At 35.3% G+C, this 22386-nt stretch overlaps 1 protein-coding gene across 4 annotated transcripts in view; it reads right to left on the bottom strand.

The window, feature by feature from the left end:
• LOC110024055 (Down syndrome critical region protein 3 homolog) overlaps positions 1 to 15886 on the bottom strand; it is an 80696-nt gene extending 64810 nt beyond the window's left edge. For all 4 annotated transcript variants that reach the window (XR_002293961.1, XR_002293959.1, XR_002293960.1 and 1 more), the window contains exons 1-7: positions 15684 to 15886; positions 15511 to 15603; positions 15350 to 15414; positions 14207 to 14264; positions 13246 to 13335; positions 13038 to 13122; positions 11857 to 11952 (exon numbers count right to left, since the gene is read on the bottom strand). Coding sequence is in view for 1 of the 4 variants with exons in the window: in XM_020723787.1 (XP_020579446.1) it covers positions 11857 to 11952; positions 13038 to 13122; positions 13246 to 13335; positions 14207 to 14264; positions 15350 to 15414; positions 15511 to 15603; positions 15684 to 15734 (538 nt within the window). In the remaining 3 variants the exon portion in view is untranslated. The remainder of the gene's footprint in view (positions 1 to 11856; positions 11953 to 13037; positions 13123 to 13245; positions 13336 to 14206; positions 14265 to 15349; positions 15415 to 15510; positions 15604 to 15683) is intronic.
• Positions 15887 to 22386: the final 6500 nt, after the last annotated feature.

Below are 22386 nucleotides of genomic sequence, written 5' to 3'. Positions count from 1 at the left end.
CAGTTAGCGTTTTTTCAATTCCATGACAAATGAAGTACCAAATGATTATATCCAGTTCGTAAACACAGCAAGAACATCCATAATTTCACTTGGCCAGCATTCATATGCCACCTTGAAAAACAACAGAGATCCGGTAGAGGGGCGGTTCCAAGGTCAAAGCAAAATATATGAAGGACTCGAAGGATCTCAATTTCATTGAGATCGAAACTATCTTCATTCTTGAGCATCGCGCCAACACTCCAACTATCAAAACAACATATGAATTGATTTGTGAGTCGACCTCATCCCCACTCACAAAGAACCAACCTTCCAGGAGGAGCTGCATCAACAAAGCAGATTCCTGATGTCCTTAAATTGAGAAATGAAAAAAGAAATAAAAAAGTGAGGAAAAAAACAAAAGGAGAAGAAGAGAAAATTGAACAAAAAAAAAGAAACAAAGAGTAGAATAAAGAATACACCCGGCTCTTTGCTAGAGGATGATGAAACATCACCAGCCTCCAAAAAGCTAATATAATAGCTCCACAAGGAAAATTGTGAAACCCTAAGTAGGTGATGTTGAACTCTTAAAGATGAGGCACCTTTTGGTGTCATGGTTGGAAATTTATCAGAAACTCTAAGTTAAGTGTACTTCTGTAAGAGCACTCCTAGGATGGGTGACCTCTTGAAATGTTATGTTGAGGTTTGTATCTTATTTTGAGGGGTTTAATTGTAAATAGGGATTATAAAAGAAGTCTAAGGGCTATTTGTAAAAAAGAGCCAAACCAACCCTGGTCGCGTGAACAATGAAGAATCGTTGGATAGAGTGGCAGGAGCTTCGATCACGGGGTGGAAGAAGAAAGTGAAAGACGAGAAAGACGGGAGCTTCTGCGGCCCTTGTGTGTTGCGATCCCGGCTGCGCTTCCCTCTCTAGGTGAGCTTCGACTGTCAATGTGCACTGCGAACTCGCTTCCCTCGCTAGCTTCGGTGAGCGTCGACTGTCTGTGTTGCGATCTTCATTGCTTCCCATCGGCTTACCAATGCAAGCAAGGAGGACAGAGCAGCTTACTAGGGAGGAAAAAGCTTCGGTCGATGTAGTTTTGAATAGGTTTGCGAGTCTCCAGCGGCTTACTAGTGCGAGTACGGAGACGGGGCTTCTGTTCAAGCATGAAGGAGAATTTGGCTCGATGCAGCGGAGATGAAGCGAAGGGGAAAGACAATAAATGCAACTTTGGTGTGAGAAAAAAGCAACGAAGCAGGGTTGCGAGTCTCCAGCGGCTTATCAGTGCGAGCAAGGCTTCTGTTCAAGCGTGAAGGAGACTGCGGCTCGATGCATCGGTGATGAAGCGAAGGGAAAAGACAGTAATGCAGCTTCGATGTGAGGAGAAAGAAGCAGAGCAGAGCCTCCTCTTTTTTGAATTGCACTCGATTTTTGTGTGCTGGCTAAGGCAAAATGGATCGCTCGAACTTGCAAGAAAGGAAGCCGCGAGTGAAATTTGTGATCTAGACTAGATCGCTGTGTTTAAGGATGCCAGGAGACGGAAATAATGTGGGAAATGAAGAGTTGGAACTTATGGAGAAAATAGATCCTCAAGTTTTGAAAGTGCTCGTACAGGGAGCTAGCTTCTCGATGGTAACTGCTGCCTCAGTACTTGCTACTACACGAGTGAAGCTAGATCTCCCTAATGTGGATATGAAACTTGATGAACCAATCATATAATTGAGTTGGTCACGTCGAATCGAGACTGGAAAAGGCTGGAGGGATATCTAATAGATGGATCTGGATACTCTAGAGGCCGTGATCATAATCATGGGGACCCGGGTGGAAGAGGGGGCTACCAATCATATCTAATAATAGCAGAGAATGAGGGAAAGCCAGGAGTGATCTCTACCGATAAGAATCACGAGTTATTGAAGATGTTGAAGAGGAAGCAGAGAACGATAGGTGACGTGAATGAGGATGCATCCACCTTATCATCATCCAAGGAGAACACTGCTAGTTATGTTCACTCAGCCAAAAGATAATCGTGATACACATGCGCTTCTCTATATCAATCATAAGATCACCAAAATGGATTGTAGATTATAGTGCATCTCGACATGTGACAAGTGTCGTCAGTGAGTTCTGTTCCCATACTCACCTAGCAATTTCAAAGAGCATTCAGACCGTTGATGGTACAACACAACCTGTGGTTGGTAAGGGTATAGTGAGGTGTACCAATTCTATGACTTCGTCTAATGTTTTGTATGTTCATTCATTTTCAATGAACATTTTATACATTAATGTCATTATACTTCAACTAAAATGTATTGTTTCATTTGTCATTCTCAAGGTGATCTTTCAAGAGAATGGGGTTGGCCGGAGACCTGGGACTGGCAGATGGCATAGTGGACTTTGGTAATTGGATGGAGAGAGAATGGCTTCGGCCTCATCCATGATCGAGAATGTTGGAGTAGGAGCATCTGAAAGGAGTGTGGAGAATGTGTTGTTGGTACATCACAGACGCATGAGACACTATTCTTTTAATATATTGAGTCGTTTGTATACATCCTTGTATGAAAAGACAAATAAACAAAAAACTGTGTATGATGCTTGTGACTTCGGTAAGTATAGCAGGAGCTCCTATGTTAGTTCTAGTAATAGGAGTTTTCATGCTTTTGAATTAATGCATTCAAATATATGAGAACCTTATTCTATAACAGTTACAAATATTTTGTAACTTTCATTGATTATTTTTCTCTTGTTACTTGGTTATATCTGATGAGAAATAAAAGTGATATGTTTGATTGCTTTAAAGACTTTCACATGGTGATTCAGACTCAATATGGTGCAGTAGTGAAGATATTGAGGTCTGATAATGGGAGAGAGTATACCAACAATACGTTTAGGGAATACTTGTCAACCCAACAGATACAGCATCAAACCACATGTTCATATACACCGACACAAAATGAAGTTGAGAGGAAAAATAGACACATTTTAGAGGTACCTCGAAGCATCATAATTACAATGAATGTCCCAAATCACTTGTGGGTGCAAGTAGTTTTGACAGTAGTTCAATTGATCAACAGAATGTCTTTGAGGGTGTTGAATTGAAAGTCTCCTTATCAGATGTTGAAACAAAATAATAATGAGATTCTCCCATTAAAGGTTTTTGGTTGTATATGTTTTAAGAATGACAGCAGACCATCAGTAGGTAAGCTAAATCCTATAGTTGTAAAGTGTGGTTTCATGAGTTATACTGCAACCTATAAGAAGTATGTTTTTTGGAGTCTGATAAAGAAGAGATTATTTATGAGCATTGATGTGTCCTTCAGATAGCTCGAACCGTACTATACCCTGGAAGTAATCTCACCATTTGGTGACTCGTCAGATACTAAAAGTATGAGACATGAGAGAGAGAGAGAGTAGTGATGGTCACAGATTGGTACATGTGAGAATGATGCTTGTCCCGTTTGTGGGAAGGATTGGCTGAAGAGCTGGAAAAAGAGAAAAATGAGCTCCAAGGTGGAGGAATTCAAGCTCACGGGGAGATGAGAGTGTATTCAAGAAGGATGAGGCAGAATGAGGGAGCATTGTTTGTTGTGCCACTCGTGTCATCAAGTCCCTTATCCTGGTCTACCTTCTACTCCCGAGACACCTACACCTTCCAATCCAAAATCCGAATACTCAAGTGATATGATTCCTTTCATTTCTCCTCCCACTCTCATGACTTTAAGGAGGACTCTCGCAGTAGTGTGAGTCGTTCTCCTGATCATTATTCTCCTGATTGTATTGATTTCTCACATGACATAGTTCAGTTTGTCTCATACTCTAACATATCGTCTGTACACTAAGCATTCATTGCATCATTAGACATTGTCTCTATACCAAAGCATTGGCAAGTAGCTAAGAAGGATCCAAAGTGGAAGGCTGTCATGCTGGAGGAACTTGGTGCTCTTGTAAGAACGGGACGTGGGAGATAGTATCATTACCAGCTGAGAAAAGAGAAATTGGGTGCAATTGGATCTTCACAATGAAACAAAATCCAGAAAGGAAAGTAGAGAGTTACAAGGCACGATTGGTGGCGAAAAGGTGCAGTCGACATATGGCATTGACTATGACGAGAAATTTGCACTGATAGCTAAAATGAGCACAGTGAGGATATAGGTTTCTCTGGTTGTGAATGATGAGTGGAGGTTACACCAACTCAAAGTGAGGAATGTCTTTCTTCATTGTGAGTTACTGGATGATGTATATATGGACATACCACTATGATTCAGTACGGGTTAGACAGTGGCTAAGGTGTGCAAGCTCAGAAAGTCACTTTATGGCTTAAAGCGGTCTTCTTAAACCTAATTTGACAAGTTTAGAAAAGCTATAGTGGTCATGGGATATCAGCAGATTAATGTCGGCCCTAAGGGGTTCTTTCGTCAAAATTATGGTCACGTCACTATATTTGTTGTATATGTTGATGACATGATTATCACTAGTGATGATGAGGCAGAGATTGTTCAACTAAAGGTAAAGTTGGTCAAAGAATTTGAGGTGAAGTACATTGGAAAACTCAGATACTTCCTTGGGATTGAGGTGGCTCACAGACCAGAGGGAATAGTTTTGTCTCAGAGAAAGTATGTACTAAATCTCCTCACAGAAACAAGCATACTGGGATGCAAGCCTGCAATCTTTCCAATTAATCAGAAGGCCAGGTTTAGTGCAGAGGCTGGAGAGCCAGTTGATCGTGAGAGATACGATTGGTCGGTCGTCTGATCTATCTGAGTCACACACATCCCGATATCTCATTTGCAGTACGCGTGGTGAGTCGCTAAAAGCATGATCTAAGGAAGGGTCATATGAATGCAGTGTATCAGATTCTAAAGTACCTGAAAAGTGCAATAAGGAAGGAGTTGATCTTCAAGAAAAATAGACATGTAGACATTGAGAACTATTGTGATGTTGATTGGATGACTTGTGCAGATGACAGAAGATCCACCTCAGGATACTGCATGTTCGTAGGGGGCAACTTGGTCTCATGGAAGAGCAAGCAATAATCTGTAATAGCGACGTCAACAACAAAGGCAGAGTATAGGGTCATGGTCTTAGGATTTGTCGAGGTGATGTGGCTAAGAGTCTTGTTAGTTGAGCTCAAGGTGGATCAAGGAACTCAAATGAAGTTGTGGTATGACAACAAGTTAGCAATCAGCATTACCAACAACTCTATGGAGCATGATAGAACCAAACATGCGAAGATTGATAGATTCTTCATCAAGGAAATTTGAATAACGGGCTATTGGAGCTAAGTCATGTAGCCACTGGAGAGCAAGTGGTTGATTGCCTCACTAAAGGATTTAGTTCATTAGATATGTCTAGATTATATGACAAGATGGGCTTAGTGGGTATCTTTTGCTTAACTTGAGGGAGAGTGTTGAGATTTGTATCTTATTTTCAGGGGTCTAATTGTAAATAGGGATTATAGAAAAAGTATAGAGATTATTTTTAAAAAGGATTGGAAGGTTTTATAAAAGCCCAACTCATGAATGAAGGAAATAAAATTTTGGAGAGCAATTACTTTCAATTTGTTACACCAATGGGGCAAAACTATGAGACCTTGAGGCCAAAGCGAACAATATATTGATGGGTGAGAGTTTGAGTTGTTACAATATTGATGTATGAGAGTTTAGGCTATTACAAATGGTATCGAAGCATTCTACCAGTCTGTAAAGAATTTGTATGGTGGATGATTCTGGGTTTAGAAAACTGACAAGAACGTCAGTTTTTTAAGTGGAAGAGATTGTGAAAACCTTTAAATAGAATGAAGTTAAACTCTTAAACATTGATGCACTTCTTGGTGCAATGATCGGAATTTTCATCAAAAGCTCTAAAGTTAAGCGTGCATATGTGGGAGCACTGATGGGGATCTCTTGGGAAGTTACACCAATGGGACAAAACCATGAACCTTTCGACCAAAGCAAACAATATCTCGATGGGTAAGAGTTCGGGCTTTTACAATCATGATGGATGAGAGTTTGGACTATTACAAAACTATGGTTCAAGTAATTTTTGGTTTGAGAGATTAAAGTGGATGAGGAAAGAGTAATCATATTTTCCACCCTCGACATGTTAAATAAGTTGAATATTATCTCAATATAATCAGCCTATAATAACTTCAATATATCACCACCAGTTATTTTCACTTGAATATTTTTTTCTTTCTCTAGTTTTCCCTAGTCCTTGATGCTAATATCCTTAAAACTAATACATTAAATTATTAATCTCACTAGTATTTGCACATGCAATCATAATGGCTTCCACATATAAAAGCAAGTTAACAAGACTTTTAACTAACTCCTTTGATGTGGCAACATTGCTCTACATTGCATTTAATAAAACAAATTTAATGAATAAATGCATCAAATTGCTAGTACACTAATGAGGAGCATATTCTAACCCATTAATACATCTATTTAAGTTGCAAATAAAGCTTTCTTTTGTAGGCACTTCATAGTCATCAAGTTGCGCCAAGTAGATGTCCTCCAAATAATCATGAAGATAAGTTATCTTAAAGCTCTCCATTTTTTTTTTCTTCCACTACATTCAACACCACTCTACTACGTTTTAGTTTAATCCATGAGAAAAAAAAAACTCATTACACTAGATACCTTCATTTTCTTGAAATCCTTCTTACCCGGCTTTACTTTGTATCTTTTATTTCCACTTGCTCTACATTATTCCTGGAATCCATTTATTCTACACTGCACTCATATCGTTAGGATGCTTAGTTAACGTCTAAGCTCATTTTTATATAGGATGTACATTTTATCTTTCATTGTTAGCTCCAGTTGACATTATAATGTGCATTTCTTCTTCAAACATTCAGGTTCCGCAACATCTATTAGCAATAAATAACGTAAGAAAGAAGAATCTTAATTAGTAGGATTCAACATTCTTTGATATTTTTCCAACCCTATCATAGGAGGGCAGGCTCAAATTTCGCCATGCCTCAACATTCTCAAAAGCCATTAAACCGCTTTCATGCTTATCATCTTTAAAAACATCTTCAAGCTCAACTTGTCTGCAAATGGAAGCTTGCTTCTAACATTATTATACTTATCATTGAGCATAACAATTTAATTGAATATATCATTCCTACTTTTGATAATCTTTTAAGTTTGTAATCTCAAAAGCACCTCAAATTTTTTAGGCTTACATTTTTTTAACAAAATTAAAAATAATATCAATATACCTCACCTATCAACCCCACACCTCACACACTAAATAGCAAGAAAAAAAAGGAAAATTTCTTATAAAAATTTATGTAGTTGAAATTCAATAAAAAAAAACTATCAACATATTTATTATTTTAATTAATATTTTTATTGATGATTATTTATAAAAAGAAGATAATTAAGATTAGATATAAGAATAAATGGAAGAATACAGATATGGTTGAGAATAATGTGCACGATAAAGATTTCATTATGTTGATGATTCTAATGCAAATTCAGTATATTATGAGAGCAATATAGACATTTAAGTTTAAAAAGTCAATGTTGATAATTTGTTATATTTTTATTTAAGTGGGTAGTAGTATGAATGGGAGAGAAAGACTTATATTGAAATTATTTTGATTGTTATTGTTGAAATTCAGAATAATGTGGAGTAATTTTATTGATATAAAAGGAAATATAAATAATTCTTACATCAATCCTAGAATAAAAAAAACAATAAACAAATAATAGAAAAAGAAAGATATAACATCTAATATCCCCAATTAATTAATTCATTTTAATTATTTTGAGATAAGGAAACAACATAAAATAGGAAAGTCTAAATAGGAAAGGAAATAAATCTGATCCAATAAAATAACTCTAAATGATATCGAGAAATAAATATAATACTCATAACTTCTAACATGACAATTATTTCCTAATATAGCATCTAGCACTCCCCCGCAAGTTGAAACATGGTTGAAAACTATGTTTAAATTAGATTTAAAATCATCAAACAATGGGTGAGGAAGATCCTGTGAAGTAGAACTTGAAGGCTTTATCACATACTGCAGTTGTCTTTGATTGCACTTCATGTAGTGTCTGTAGGAAGACGGAAGACTCTTGCAAATAATGTTGCAGGAGAGTTTGCAAGAAAGTAGATAACCTGGAAGAAAAACTGACTGCTAGTTGACTGTGAATGTATTTGACTGCAGTTCCTATAGAGATTGTAGGTAAACAGAAGGCTCCTATAGTTATGTTGCAGTGGATTTTACAGGGAAGTAGACAACCTATAGAAAAAACTGACTTCTAGTTGGTTACGGTGATATTTGATTTCAATTCCTGCAATGTTTGTAGATAGATGGAAGACTCCTACAGGTAATGTTGCAGGGGGAGTTTGGAGGAAAGTAGACAAACTCCAGAAAAAACTGCAGGGTGACCTGTAGAAAAAAAAAAGGGAAAGAAAGGAAAAAGCTCAAGAGATAGCCGTGTTGTGAGAAAAAAGCTTTGGAGGAGGACCTAGTGCATGAAAAAGCTTCGAAGGATGGCCAATTGCAGGGAAAAGCTCTGGAGGAGGGCCGACTGCAGAAAAAAAGTATTGGAGGAGGGCCGGCCGCAGGTAAAAAGTTCCGGAGGAGGGCAAGCTGCAGGAGAAAAGTTCCGGAGGAGAACCTGTTACAGAGAAAAGCTCTGGAGGTCTTGTCGCAAGGAAAGGCTCCGGAGAAGGGTCCGTTGTAAGGAAAAGCTCCGGAGGGTCTGTTGTAGCTCTAAAGGTTCTGCTGTGGGAAAAAGCTTCGGAGAATGATCTACTATGGGAAAAAACTCTAGAGGAGGGCTTGCTGCAAGAATGAATGTCGTAATCAACTGAGCAAGGCACATTCATGTTTGGTTCTAGTTTTAGATCAGAACCCATAAATTTGTAGCTTTTCTCTATCACATCCAAGTTCATAAATTGTGCGTTAGTTGCAAGTTCTTTAACATCCTGTAGAATAGCAGCAGCTTTTCCACAATTATTATTAAGAAATGCTTTATACATGGTGGGAGGTTTTCTTGCTTCAAAATGTAAGCAGATAGGATTTGGGTTGACGAAAAACACATAAGAATGAGGCCCAAAAGCTATACAATTAGTAACTTAACACAATTTTATTCTGTTCAACTTAAAGGTTGTGCTCCATTTTGTTTTTTTGGGGCTTCTTCTCATTATTCTTTGGCACCTACAGTAGATATCAAAGGAATTTGGACCCCAAAAGGGATTAGGTTTAGCAAATTCAATAATACAGGAAGCCCAAAACCCAAACTCAATTTGAGGGAAGAGAGAAGGGTGGCATTCCAGCAACCTCGAAGCTCGTGCATTCAATATGGTGAGAAAGCAAGATTATGGCAAAACAATACCAATCAAAATAGAAATGGTACCCTATATATAATTTTATGAGAATTCAGTAAAGAACAAAAAAAGATCCATGATAATGACATTCATGCATCTCAAAAGAGTGAAAAGTAGCCCTTACCCCCAAACAGCCCTTCACAAAGGTAATGCTAATTCTTCTCCAGCCTAGTATTTTTGAAAAAGGCAAGGTCTTCACCTATTCCCCACCACAATCAATTCTAGAAGAGAAATGAAGACGTCTCAAATCAAAAGATATTTACTCTGAAGCTTCACTCATCCCTTTCATTTAGAATCTCAAATCTCAATCTCTTCACTAAGAAGATAAATGTGATTTCAACTTGGCCTTACTATGTAAGTGGCTATAGAAAGTTGTGGCTCAAGAGGAGGGACTATGGGTGCAAACAAGTTGAGTCGACCTCAAGCAACTGTCGGCTTAAGCTTGAGTTTGAGTTTGATTAATTAATCGAGTTTGAGCTCGAGCTCGTGCTTAAGCCTATGAGTTCGAACTAGCTCACAAACCTGCATGTTTATCACGAAATAAAGAAAATAATAAAAATTTAAACTAGTGTTATAATAAAATGATAAATCATATGAGCAATTAGAAGATAAGTAATACAAAATTATTTGATAAAAAATATAAAATATCATTTTTTTAACCATTTTTTAGTTTAAAATTAAAATCTTGAATTTAATATATTTTGAATATATTTTCGCTAATGTTTTTTTTTTTTAAATGAGCGACTCACAAGCTTACGAGTTGAGTTGGGGCTAGCATGAACTTGGCTAATTAGCTCATTGAACTCAGCCCACGATCCACTTATCGACCCGAGCCCAGGTTGGCTTGCTAGTTGGCTTGGCTCAGTTACACCCTATGTGGGACTATGGACGCATGTTATCTAACAAGTATTAAAAGAAAGAGAGAGAATGTGAAACATTATTTCCCAAACCAGCTCCAACATTTCTTTTTTTGTGGAAAGACATCTAGCAATAAAATGCGAGACCGGGGTGGGTAATTAATCGAAGCAAGCAGACAAGGTGTATGGCTTGGTTGGATAATCTCAGTCTTCGAATGTTTTCAAGAAAAGGAGGTTGAAATCTTCCCTAATAGTGAACTTCTTCATTGGTTCGTGTTCAAAAGAGAATCATTTGGTATGGGATGCACTGCAAGGGCTTGTCCTAATTTCGAAGAGGTTCAACCATGCTGGAGAAGGCACTTAATGATTCATTTCCTAGTTCACACAAATCCAAAGAAGTTATCATAGATGAGCCACATGCAAGAAAACTTGCACATTTGCTTCTAATCAGGCTTTCTTTCAATATCTAATAACCATGCCTTTGCTTGTTGCTTGAGCACGTCTTCTCTAGTGCTTGAAGAGAGAAAGAAAAAGACAATTGAATTACTAGAAAAAAAATAAGAATTTTATTTTTTCAATGATACAAAGAGAAAAATATATCTTTTCTGACTTTTTTAGTATGAAAAAGGAAAAGAGTTAGCTGGGAATGCTCCTTTTTAGCTCTAGATTTAAATCATGAATGACTTCTTTTGATTGGAACAAAGGGCTCCCCTACTCGCCTATTTTCTATTTTTCTACTTGAATTTTATAACATCAAAGGATCGCCTGGTTTGCAGTGGCAGCAAAGGGTAGCAATTTCAGACAAGTAAATCAATCATGTCTTAATAAGGAACTTGAAAAAACTTGAAAGAATCCCAAGGGATAGAATCCTTGGCAATAAAGCCCAAGCTTCCAAGATCATCAGACGATGCAGCATTAGTGGTATCATCGGACTTTGTCTAATGATGCCTAGGGCTTTTGATTGAGATGCAATCACAAGACTAGGTTTCGTTGATCTGAATTTTTCCAGTTGTGCCTAAAATGGTAGGTGTTAAGCTCATTATCATTATGCATCAAAGTATTTATTCACAGGTCTCCAATCTTAATCACCCCAATAGAGTTAAATGACAAAGTTAAGAATGACCGACATGATTCCTCTGCCCTAGGTCACCATAAAATTAACCATGGACACAAGAAAAAAAAAAAAACATGAAGGAGATGTCATCTAGCTATGTTAAGAAATTTTTTATTCAAAGGAACATTTAAATGTCTTTTCTTCCAACCCTTGAATAAAAAAGGAGGGCAAAATTTTTAGGTATATCATGTTAACCAATAATTGAAGAATGAAACAAGTTGATGTCTACCTTATCAAATTGCAATAACACCTAGGGAAAAGAGGGCTTTTATGTGTGTCGCATGCACCATTGGCTTTATTTAAACGTGAATACCTACACAATAATGGTGATTTAATTTGAAAAAAAAAAAGCCAATTCTATTGAACAATTGATCTGCCACTTCATCTCAAAAACTATGGTAAATCAACAAGCCCAGCTCAACAGCATTATTCTTAAACTAGCATATACATATATGTACAGTGAGAAAGAGAGAGGGAGAGAAAGAGATAACACAAAAATGAATCTACCATGCAAAATTATATCAAAGCATGAAAATGGCACTAAGGCAAAAGAAGACCTGATGACAATTCAGAGAGTAATTGATGTTTCTGAGTGTCTTGAGTGATGAGGAAGCTCGTGAGCTCAGGTTGAACAGGAACATGGGTGAGACTGGCTGTGAATAGCAAAAGTAATACGATCATGGCATTGTTGATCATAAAAATAAGGGGCATTTACATATATTGCACACAATTCTTATTTATTTAAATATCTGACATAGATGTCTGGGACACGGAGTTTGGGGCACACCTAGACTGGTTTGATTCAGGATTTTGAGGGACCGCGCATCTTCAAAGCATGGAGTTGCCGTCCAATGGGAATGGGGCCCAGTCCTAGTTATTCTATGATAATTTATTTATTCTCGTTGATGTCTAGGTTTAGTTTTTTGCTGTGATTTGCTTTATGATAGACATTGGCATCTCCTTTTCCCTTCTAGGGTTATATCCACGGGTATTAAGTAGTGCTCCGGCTATATCTCATTTCCGATGTGGTTTTTATCCCCTTCAACCCATCACCCGCATCGTTCCCACCTTCCCCTCAGTCATTGCCTTGCTGCTGCCACCCCAAATTGCCAGTCCCCTGTTGTTCCGAACGCATTCTTACTGTTAGGAAAGCCATTCCACATCAATTATTGTTGCTTGCTTGCTGCCAGGAGCTTGGGCAACCGCTGCCTTGCATTCTTGCTGCCACCTCCCAGGACCACCCTCCCATCATTTCCCCTTGTTGTGCCACCTTCCAACTTGCCATCCGACCCACCTTGCCTCCGCCCCAAAGGTCCAAAGCCGTAGCTGACAACATCTCCACCCTAGATCCACCCTAGTAAAAGTGTTGTGTGTTGTTTCATTGTAATTTCATATTTCCGCATCGTTTGGTTGTAATTTCCAATATGAATTCATTAATAATATTTACTTTCCGTTGGATTTTTGTTAAATTCTAGTATCAACATCTCACACCTAAACTTTCATATTTACACACATAGCACTCAAATCTTCAACATCATATCAAAAATAGCACTATTGTCAGTTTTTAAAAATAAAATACACATTTTCATGCATAGGTTTTAAAACACCAAAGTGCTATGTTATGTAAATATAAAATTTTAGGTGTGACATTGATAAATACATAAGAATTGTGTGCCACGTATGTAAATTTTCCAAAAAAAAAGGGAGGAGGCAATAAAATGAGGATTTACAAGTTCACCTTTGTCTTGTTCAACAATAAGCTCCAAGGTAGCAGAGAGGGGCTTATGTAGATAGCCTCTAGTCACGTCAGCACTGATGAGATACTACTATCCAGAAAAACTGGGCATTGATCAATGAATGCTAAAACCATAGTTTAGGAAAAGCTGAAAGCAATGATTAGGACAGTGGAATTCAAAAAAGATAAATGCAAAACACAGAAATATTACCTGGATACTGATATTTCCACCATGGTATGTCTCATAAAACATGTCATGACCACTTTTCTCTTCCGAGCACAAAGAAAATGAAAAATTTATCTGAACAATTTTGTAACAGAAGTGCAAAATAAATTCCAAAAGAGGACAATCTAAATAAAGCAAAAATATATTAGAACATGATATTAATTTCAAAGAGATTGAAGCCTAAGTCTTTTTTGAATGAAACTAGACGAAGAAATTATTCCAATGAAGCTTAGGAGGTTAAATTGCAACACAGGAACTTCTTTCATCAGATCCATCTAACATGATTTGCATGATTTTATCTTATTCAAGATTCAGTCATTTCAATCTTCCTCTGTTCCGAAAAATTAACAAAATTAAACAAGTGAAATGAAAAGGCTAGATTTCTCGCCAAAACTAACAACAGGAAATCCTGGATTTATTTTCAAACCAAGCAGAAACTATACAAATCAAAACTATGAATAATACGATTTTCTTAAAGCAACAAGTTTCATTCTTCATGGACAAAAAAAAGAATCACAAATACTATAAAAGCCTTCTTTAAAAGTACTTTTAGGGTAATTGTTTTTCACATAACTTCGTGCTTGAGCGATAGTGCAGATAAGCAGTTCATAAAGCTCGGTGATTCAATGTTGGTGCATTTAGTACCAGCATTTTCATTCTGATTTACTATCTTTCCATTTAATTTAACCAGAAAAATTGCAGCAATAAAAATAAAGTAATATTAGAAGGTCACGTGATCACTTCAAAATCACTCAGGTATAGAGGACAAAAATTAACAGATAAAGGTTATGATTTCATTATAACAGTTAATCGAACATTCATAAACATGCAGTTTTTATACACTAAAACTAGATACAAAATACAATAAAATTCGATGTAACATTCCCATTCATCACCAATGACTTTATGTAACATACTTATAGCACCATAAAATTCAACGAAATACCTCTGTTCTACCAGGACCTAATTTTCCAGCTGATGTTGCAAGCTCTATACTCTTCTTCCTGCACAGCAGATAGGAGACAATGATTTCAATGCCCTAAAATTCCATCAAAAATATATATTTCACTGAAAAAAAAAATGATGTAAAAAGAGCCATATTGACCACTTGTATAACTGTATGCTATTTAATGCCATAAAAATATAATTTCCATGACATTAAACAAATTTCCAACACAGCAAAAGAACTTACACTCTTAAAACAAAATCAAACAGCATCATGTGCAGTGCATTGATCATCTTCACAAGATTTTAAAATGTACGAAAAATCTCTGGTAAAGCTAATCAATTATGGTCAATTCAATAGCCCTAATTTGCAAGAACCTATCTTAAAATAATTAGCAGGTCTGGGTATTTTGAATTATTCTGTTGGGAAAAATAAAAAACAGCTCAGTTAGGCAGATACCTTCCTAGAGATCATATGATGACTATGATGTAATTATTCTGATTCTTTAGTTACCAATGCAAACTCTAAAATAAGGAACATACGGTTCATACAAAAATCAATTGGCTGCCTGCCAATATACAGATTCTGACACTTACATTGAAAATTAAGCATTCTTTGATTCTGAGTTGCAGCATTTTGCAACTTCCAACTCCAAACCATAGTTTGCTTATCACAGCAACAAATGGCCTTCTATGTCATTATAGTTTTCAAAATCGTCTACAGACTAAATTGGTTGGTGTGCTTATCACACCAACGTTTCATAAAGGGCTTTTAAACCCCGTATAAAGTAAAAATTGAACATAGCATGAACTAATCAATTTTAACTCAAATTCAGGATTTATCAAATCCTTAAACTATCGGGATTTTAAAGGTTTACTTCAGTTGGATTTAATAAATACCTTAAATTTCCCAAATCTTCCAAACAGATGATCGGATTTGAGAATTGAGGAGCCAAACAGCTTTGTCAATATAATTTATGAAATCAAATTAAGCCTGCTTGAATAAGGCTTATCAAAACCAAATTTACTAGATCTTAACTTCAACGAAACAGGCCTTTATAAGTGGGGACGGGTTATCAACTTCAATAGAATAGATGCAAAAGCAAGGATACCAAATCAAAAACGACAGAAATGTGGAGCTCACATGATGCATATGGGCTTCACCACGCTGTACAAGGATTCGATGACTCCAGTCACTCCTCCTCGAACCTTCCCATCAAAAGAACAAGAAGATCAGCATCAAACTAGAAATATACAGCAATGGGGAGGAATGGCTTGCCATGGAATCAACAAACATCGATATACCTGTAAGTTGACAGTTCCGGATATGGAAATGATAATTTTCTGATAAGAAACTGATGACGTGAGGGTTGTTATAATCTTCCCTTCGACTGATTCCTAGGAAAGATTAACAAAACGGTGAATTTCGGGGAAGTGACAGTAAACGGATTCGAGGGGGGAAGGCGGGAAGGGCTTACACCAAGGCAGTAGACGCGGTTCGATCGCGAAAGCTTGAGATCAATCGGCATGGTTCGTGCATGTGAGATCCGCGAGATGCCTGGCTTCAATAATGAAGTAAACTGTGCGGCATACTACTTCATTAGAGAGAATATTAATTGCAGATTAGTGAAACCCTTCAATTTTCTCTGATTTCATATGAATGTAATACTTTTTCCTTCATAAGAGCGCCCCTGCAATTGCAAGTGTCCGGACCTAAATATTGAAGAAATAATACATTTGTATTTGCGAATATTTGCATTAGGAGTTCAATGGTGAGCCGTTACGTGTCAAGCGGATCCCACCATAATACACTGGTATTAGCCAGTGTAAAGAATGGTGGGGCCCGCTTGACACGTGGCACTCTGTCATTAGACTCTGAACGTATCCAGAGTCCTGATGTAATATTTTTTTCCCTCAAAATTAGGACTAGAGTTAATTGTTTATCGTGCCTTACAACAAAAAAGAATTTTAATTTTTATATGGTTTGAGGTTAAACAAATATTAGCTGGAAAATAAAATTGATTTCAAAATGTTAAAGAAGAAGAAGATAAATATATTATGAATGCCTTGTTGGCCTCACTTTTAGTAAACTCTTTATTAACTTCAATTCTCTAAGTCAAACTTATAATAAATCACATAAAATGGAAATCAAGCCTAATTAACTTCAATCAAATCCTAATAGTTGGACCAAAATGCCATTTGATTAGGGAACTCATTTTTATGCCTTAAAATTATCGTCTTCTTTATAGATCATTGTAGTGCTTTAAAATTTCATGCTACATTTGGCTCATTATTATTGTATGAATAACATCAATCAATTTTTTATAGCTATCAGACAATATTTTATCTGAAATTTTGTGTGATGAGCTTTCAAGCATGAGAAATTATCCTGAATAAGTTTTTTTCATTAGAGCTTCATTTTATGAAACGGACTTCTCAAATGTGTCTGGATCGTCGAAAATTCCCAAATGAGCCTTTTGAGGTCCATTAAGACTACAATAATTTAGATGATCATTAAGATAATTTGGACAATAATTATGATTTTGCCATTGAAATGAGCTCAAATCAACTCCAAACTTACAATAAAATCAAATTGAACTAAAAATATGAGTTTACTAATTTGAATCTCATATAAAATTATAGAAAATCTCTATTTTTTTCTCCTATGGTGAGACCTACATTTTGACATCAATATCTTAATATGGGACCCAATTTGTCTAAAACCAATCCCATCATTATGCTCCCCTAATCTTGTTGATCAAAATAAGTTAAAGAAACTCTCCAATTCAAGCCCTAAGCTCTCCTCCTAAGTAGGCTCAAGAGAGGTGGCGACAACTTTGTATCGGGCAGCACCTTGGCACCACTGAGAGTGGTGCCTTGATGCCCCATCCTGCAAAGTGCCACCTAGGCCCCACCACAACGCATAGGCACCACTCAAAGTGGCGCATAGACGCGCCACTTCTTCCTATGTGCAATTGAACCATTGAATTGCGCACTGCACCTCCCAATATAGAGGATAGAGCATTCGCGCTACTGCGTGGCACACCAGCATTGTCGGCAATCCGAGGGACTCCCACTCAATTTTGAGTACGAACTATCGCTTTCATTCAGCCACCAACCTCTTCACTTTATATCAGGCCCCCTCTTCACACTCTCAAACACTCCTCTCATTACTCCATTCTTCTCTACTCTCCCTTACTATGGTGCTCCTCTGATTGGTCTGCCTCTACGTCCAGAGCACTTCCTCCCCACTGTAAGTTCTTTCACCCTTCTAGTTCCTCTTCTATCTTCTTCTTCTTCTCCTACTTCCTATCTTCTAATCATATCCTCTCCTTCTTGTCTTCTTACCCTTCTCTCCTCTTATTCTCCATTCTTCTTATCTCGACCCTTCATCCCTTCTTCTTCGCTTCATTTCTTCTTCAATTCACTCCTTCATTTCTCTTCATATCTCCATTCTCCTTCTTCACTTCTCCTTTATATATCTTCCACCTCATTATTTTTTCTCCCTTTTAAGTTCTTCTATCTAAAATGTTTGATGATCTCTTCATTCAAGTTCTTCTTATGTTAAGAGCATGTATTAGTGTAATAATATTCATGATTTTACATATGTTAAAACGCATATTAGTATAAAGAATTATACATTATTTTTCTTGTGTTAAAAAGCATGCTAGTATAAAGTTATATGTCATTCTACCTTGTTAAAAAGCATGTTTGTAAAAAGAGTTATACATGATTTTCCCTATGTTAAAAAGCATGTTATTATAAAGAGGTATACATGATTTTCCTCATAATTAAAAGCTTGTAAGTATAAGTTATCCATGTTTCATTTTCCTTGTGTTTAAAAGCATGTAAGTATGGGTTATCCATGTTCCCTTTTCTTTATGTTCAAAAGCATGTAAGTATGAGTTATATATAGTTTTCCTTGTGTTGTAAAGCATGTAACTATAATCATCCATGATTTTCCTTATGTTTTAAAGCATGTCATCCATGTAGATTAAAATCAAGTGTAGACCACTCTATGATAATGACCTAATGTATTTCATTATGTCCAAGCGCGTGAAAACAAATAATTAGTCAATCTAAAAAAAAAGGAAAGAGAGAGAACCACTCATGTGTAGGTTCTCTTTGTGTACATTCTAAAGAAAAAGTATCACTTGCAAGCCTATGTGTTTAAAACACTTTGAAAACTAAATTTAAAACCTTTAAAATGAAAATTAAAACCATTTAAATGATGATTTTAAAACCTATGAAGTGAAATTTTAAAATAATTTAAGACATAATGTTTAAATCTATGAAGTGAAAATTTAAATAATTTAAAAGATAAGTTTAAAACATTTGATGTGAAAATTAAAACAATTTAAAAGATGATTTTCAAGCCATTCAAAATAAAAATTAAAACCTTTAAAACAAAAGAAATGAACTTTTAAAACCTTTTAATAAAATAATAAAAATAAAACTATTTTAATGAAAAATTGATTTAAAACCTTTAAGAAATAAAATAACACTTTACACAATTTAATAAAATGAAAATACCTTTTTAAACCCTTTTTAAAAAGTTAAAATAGAATAACATTTAAAATAACTTGAAAAATGATTTAAAACCTTTACAAAATAAAATGTTTTTTAAAACCTTCTTTTAAAAAAATTGAAAATAACTTTTAAAATTTTTTAAAAAAAAACTTTTAAAATAATTTAATTAAGCTTAAATTAATTAAAAATTAAAAATCACATTTAAAATAAATTAATTAAATGTAAACATTAAACAAACTTAAAATAAAATATAATAAAGATAACTTTTAAAAATAAGATAAAAAGAAAATAACTTTAAAAATAAATAAGATTTTAAAACAAAATAAAATAATTTAAATAAACTTTTTAAAAATTAAAAATATAATCTAAAACCCTTTTAAATAATTTCAAATGATTTAAGAATAATTTAAAAATAATTCAAAATAATCATTAAAAAAATATTTAAAATCTTTTTTGAAAAATAGCTTTAAAATAGTTTAAAATAACTTCTTAAATAAACTTAAACAATTTAATAATAATTTTAAACTTCTTTTAATTTTTTTTTAAAAGAAATAATAATATTATTATTGTTAATTTAAAATCAATTTAAAACAATTTAAAGCCAATTTAAAAATAATTCTTTTTTTTTAAGAAATAGATTTAAAACCTTTCAAAGGTAGTTCAAAACCTTCTAGATAATAATTCAAGATACAAAATAAAATCTTCTAAGAATAATTTAAAACTTCAAAAATTTTAAGAAAATGGAACCCCTTAAAGGTAATTCAAAATCTTAAAACACTTTAAATTCAACTAAAAAATTGAAGTATTAAAACAGTTAAACCAAATAAAAATAACTCAAACACTTAAATCAGAAGAAAATACCAACACATTCTAACTCAAATAAAATAACTTAACATTTTAAACGTTAAAACTAAATAACTTCAAATATTAAGAAATTTAAATCAAATAAAATGCCAAATCACTTTAAAACGAATAAAGTAACTTAAAAGACTCAAATAGCTCGAACTAAATAAAATAATTTTAAAAACTCAAATACTTCAAAATTTAATAAGAAAACAGAAACATTTTAAAGCAATTAAAAATATTTAACCACTTGAAATTTAAAAATCTTCAAAAGGCACTCCAACCTTCAATCATATAAGCTTGCAAATGATCTATAAACTTCAATATAAAATTTCACACTAACATTGGGAACCTAACTTAAGAACAAAATGGAACGAAGAACACCAACCTAGATCAGAACGCTAAATGAATTGATTATCATATCGATCGACAACCATAAGAGTTGACATAAACCATAAATTAAATATTAAACCACAAACAAAAATTTAAAATGAACTAACTTAAATCACCGGAACAACCACCTAGGTAGATCAATTGCAAACCCTAGGATTAACTAACTTATAAACAAAATACAGGACCACACATATCCTAGAGTAATCAATTTTACAATCCTACTTTAGAATAATAGGTGTCATTAGTTACTCCCAAAGGCTAGGACATACAAATAAATAGTCCTTAACCCCTTAAATTGTGTAGGTGTCTTCGAATAAAGTAACCCATGGTTACTAACAAACGCACATCTAACCGTATTTAACTAAGAAATTCTTATATTGTCATTTTTATAATATTAAGTGAAGATCACTGGTTATACGAACAACTAGTTGATAGTCGAAGGATATCAATGTATTTAGGATGATGGAAAGCCGTTACATCTTGACTGGGGGGTGCGTTATGCCCAAAATTTAGGTTAGTTTACCTACTTGGTCTCCTTATAGAGTCCAAGTTTATCTCAAAGTTAGGATTTTCACCTCAATCTAAAAATCTTGCCTACCCAATTTCATCCCTCTTAGTTCAAGGAACTTTTTAATTCAAACTTTTCAAAGTAAATCTTAGAAACCAATCGTCCCAATTCAAACTTCCTAACTTAATATACCCAATCAAACTTTTCAAAATAAACTAACCCAAACCATTTCAATCTCTTTGATTTTATCTCAATTCATTTCATGATAAGGAAAAAATATATTTTATTTATATTGTCTTCATCTTGCAAATATCTAGTTAAGCTTAATTATTTGTTTACTTTGTTTTCAATTATCAAAAACTTTAAAAAAAAATCAAACTTTTATTCTTATTATTGAATCTTTAGTTTAAGTAAGAATATTTTGCTAAATAGAATTTGTTATCTTTTTTTTTTTTTGGTTGCATATTGTTAATTTTCCTTGTGGGTTCAAAATTTGGACTTTAATCAAAAAATCGTATATTACTTGATAATGATACGTATACTTGTGTAGTATCTGATATTTAAATATAATAAATGTATTCTTATTTGCTTCGAAGTCAAGTTTTTGCCTAGTTGTTGATGGTGATCAAGTTATTGGTGTCGTTGCAAAGTAAGAATTATAAGTAAAGAAAAATTAAGAATATAATCGCATACATCGCATTGACATATAAATGTCGGAATCATCAGCTGCCATGCATCCCGCCTTTATCGTTTCATCTCGTCGTCTGACGTGATCTGATCCATCTATCTGATACATGCGTGATCGGACGGCTCCTGATCATCGTCCCCAATGGCCCTAACCCATAAAACGTTCATTTTCTAAACCTAATGTCTTCTTCGATTCTCAACCAAATCACATAAGGTTTGTTTCTAAAGCTTCATCTACTCAAGACAAAACTATTTATACGGTTAATCAAGTATGAAATATATGTTTGCTTCACAAATGACTAAATCGAGCTCGGTTTGGGGCAAAATGGCCCATACCTTAGTCCAAGAGTTGCAGCTCAATTGGATTTGTTCTAAGCTTTGTTGTGAGTTGGCGAACCTCCTCCAAGTGTCAATTTGAACTAAGATTGAGTCCAAGTAAGAATTCGACCAGAGGGTGATTCTAGCTTGGTCTAGGGCTAGGTTAGAGTGCTCAAAATGATGGAGCATTGGTTGAGGAAGTCTTCTTTGGCTCTGGTGAAGCTTATGGGACAGTCAGTTTAAAGTTTGGTGGCACTTGGTGGTATGGCCGTGAAAACCCTTAAATTTTAGTGGTGAAATTAAGGTTTTACAGTGGAGATGAGGGGCTAAAAATGGTTAGGATAAGCTTCTTAGGGTTGTTAGGAAGTCTGGGAGATTTTTGGCAGAGTTTCATTAAGGTTTGAGCACACACATTTTTTGGTTGTGGGGGTGGTCTTATTTGTAGAGGAGGTTGTGGTGGTTATCAGGGCCAGCTGTGATGGTAGGGGAGCTGCTTAGGTGGAGGGAAGAAAAGCTCTAGTGACCAATAATAATGGGACAACTCAGAGGGTTCAATTTTGGGGTTTAAGTCATTTGGGCCCTCTCCAGCATGGGGTTTTCTGAAAACTGAGGTGGTCGTCCGACCAGGGTTAGGTCACCGGGTCGCCCTCAGGCTCTGGTGAGCCAGGGAGGTTGAGTGGTGGAGTCAATTTAGGTTTATAGTGGCTCCATGGTGAGAGTCCAAGGGAGAATTGGGGTTTGGGCAATTTTAGATAGGTTGGGTTTAACGCCATGGTCACTTGGCTAAACCTGGTCCAAAGGTGGTTAGGGTGCTTGAGCTGATCCTAAGGAAGCTTTTAGTGAGCTCAATTGGTTGGTTTGGGCAAGGTAGAGTGGGTTTGACGTATCATGAAAGGGGAAAG

The sequence above is a fragment of the Phalaenopsis equestris genome, unplaced genomic scaffold, assembly GCF_001263595.1.
Source record: "Phalaenopsis equestris unplaced genomic scaffold, ASM126359v1 Scaffold000240, whole genome shotgun sequence".
Taxonomy (NCBI): domain Eukaryota; kingdom Viridiplantae; phylum Streptophyta; class Magnoliopsida; order Asparagales; family Orchidaceae; genus Phalaenopsis; species Phalaenopsis equestris.
The sequence above is the reverse complement of the archived record's forward strand: the minus strand, read 5'-3'. Positions and strand labels throughout refer to the sequence as shown.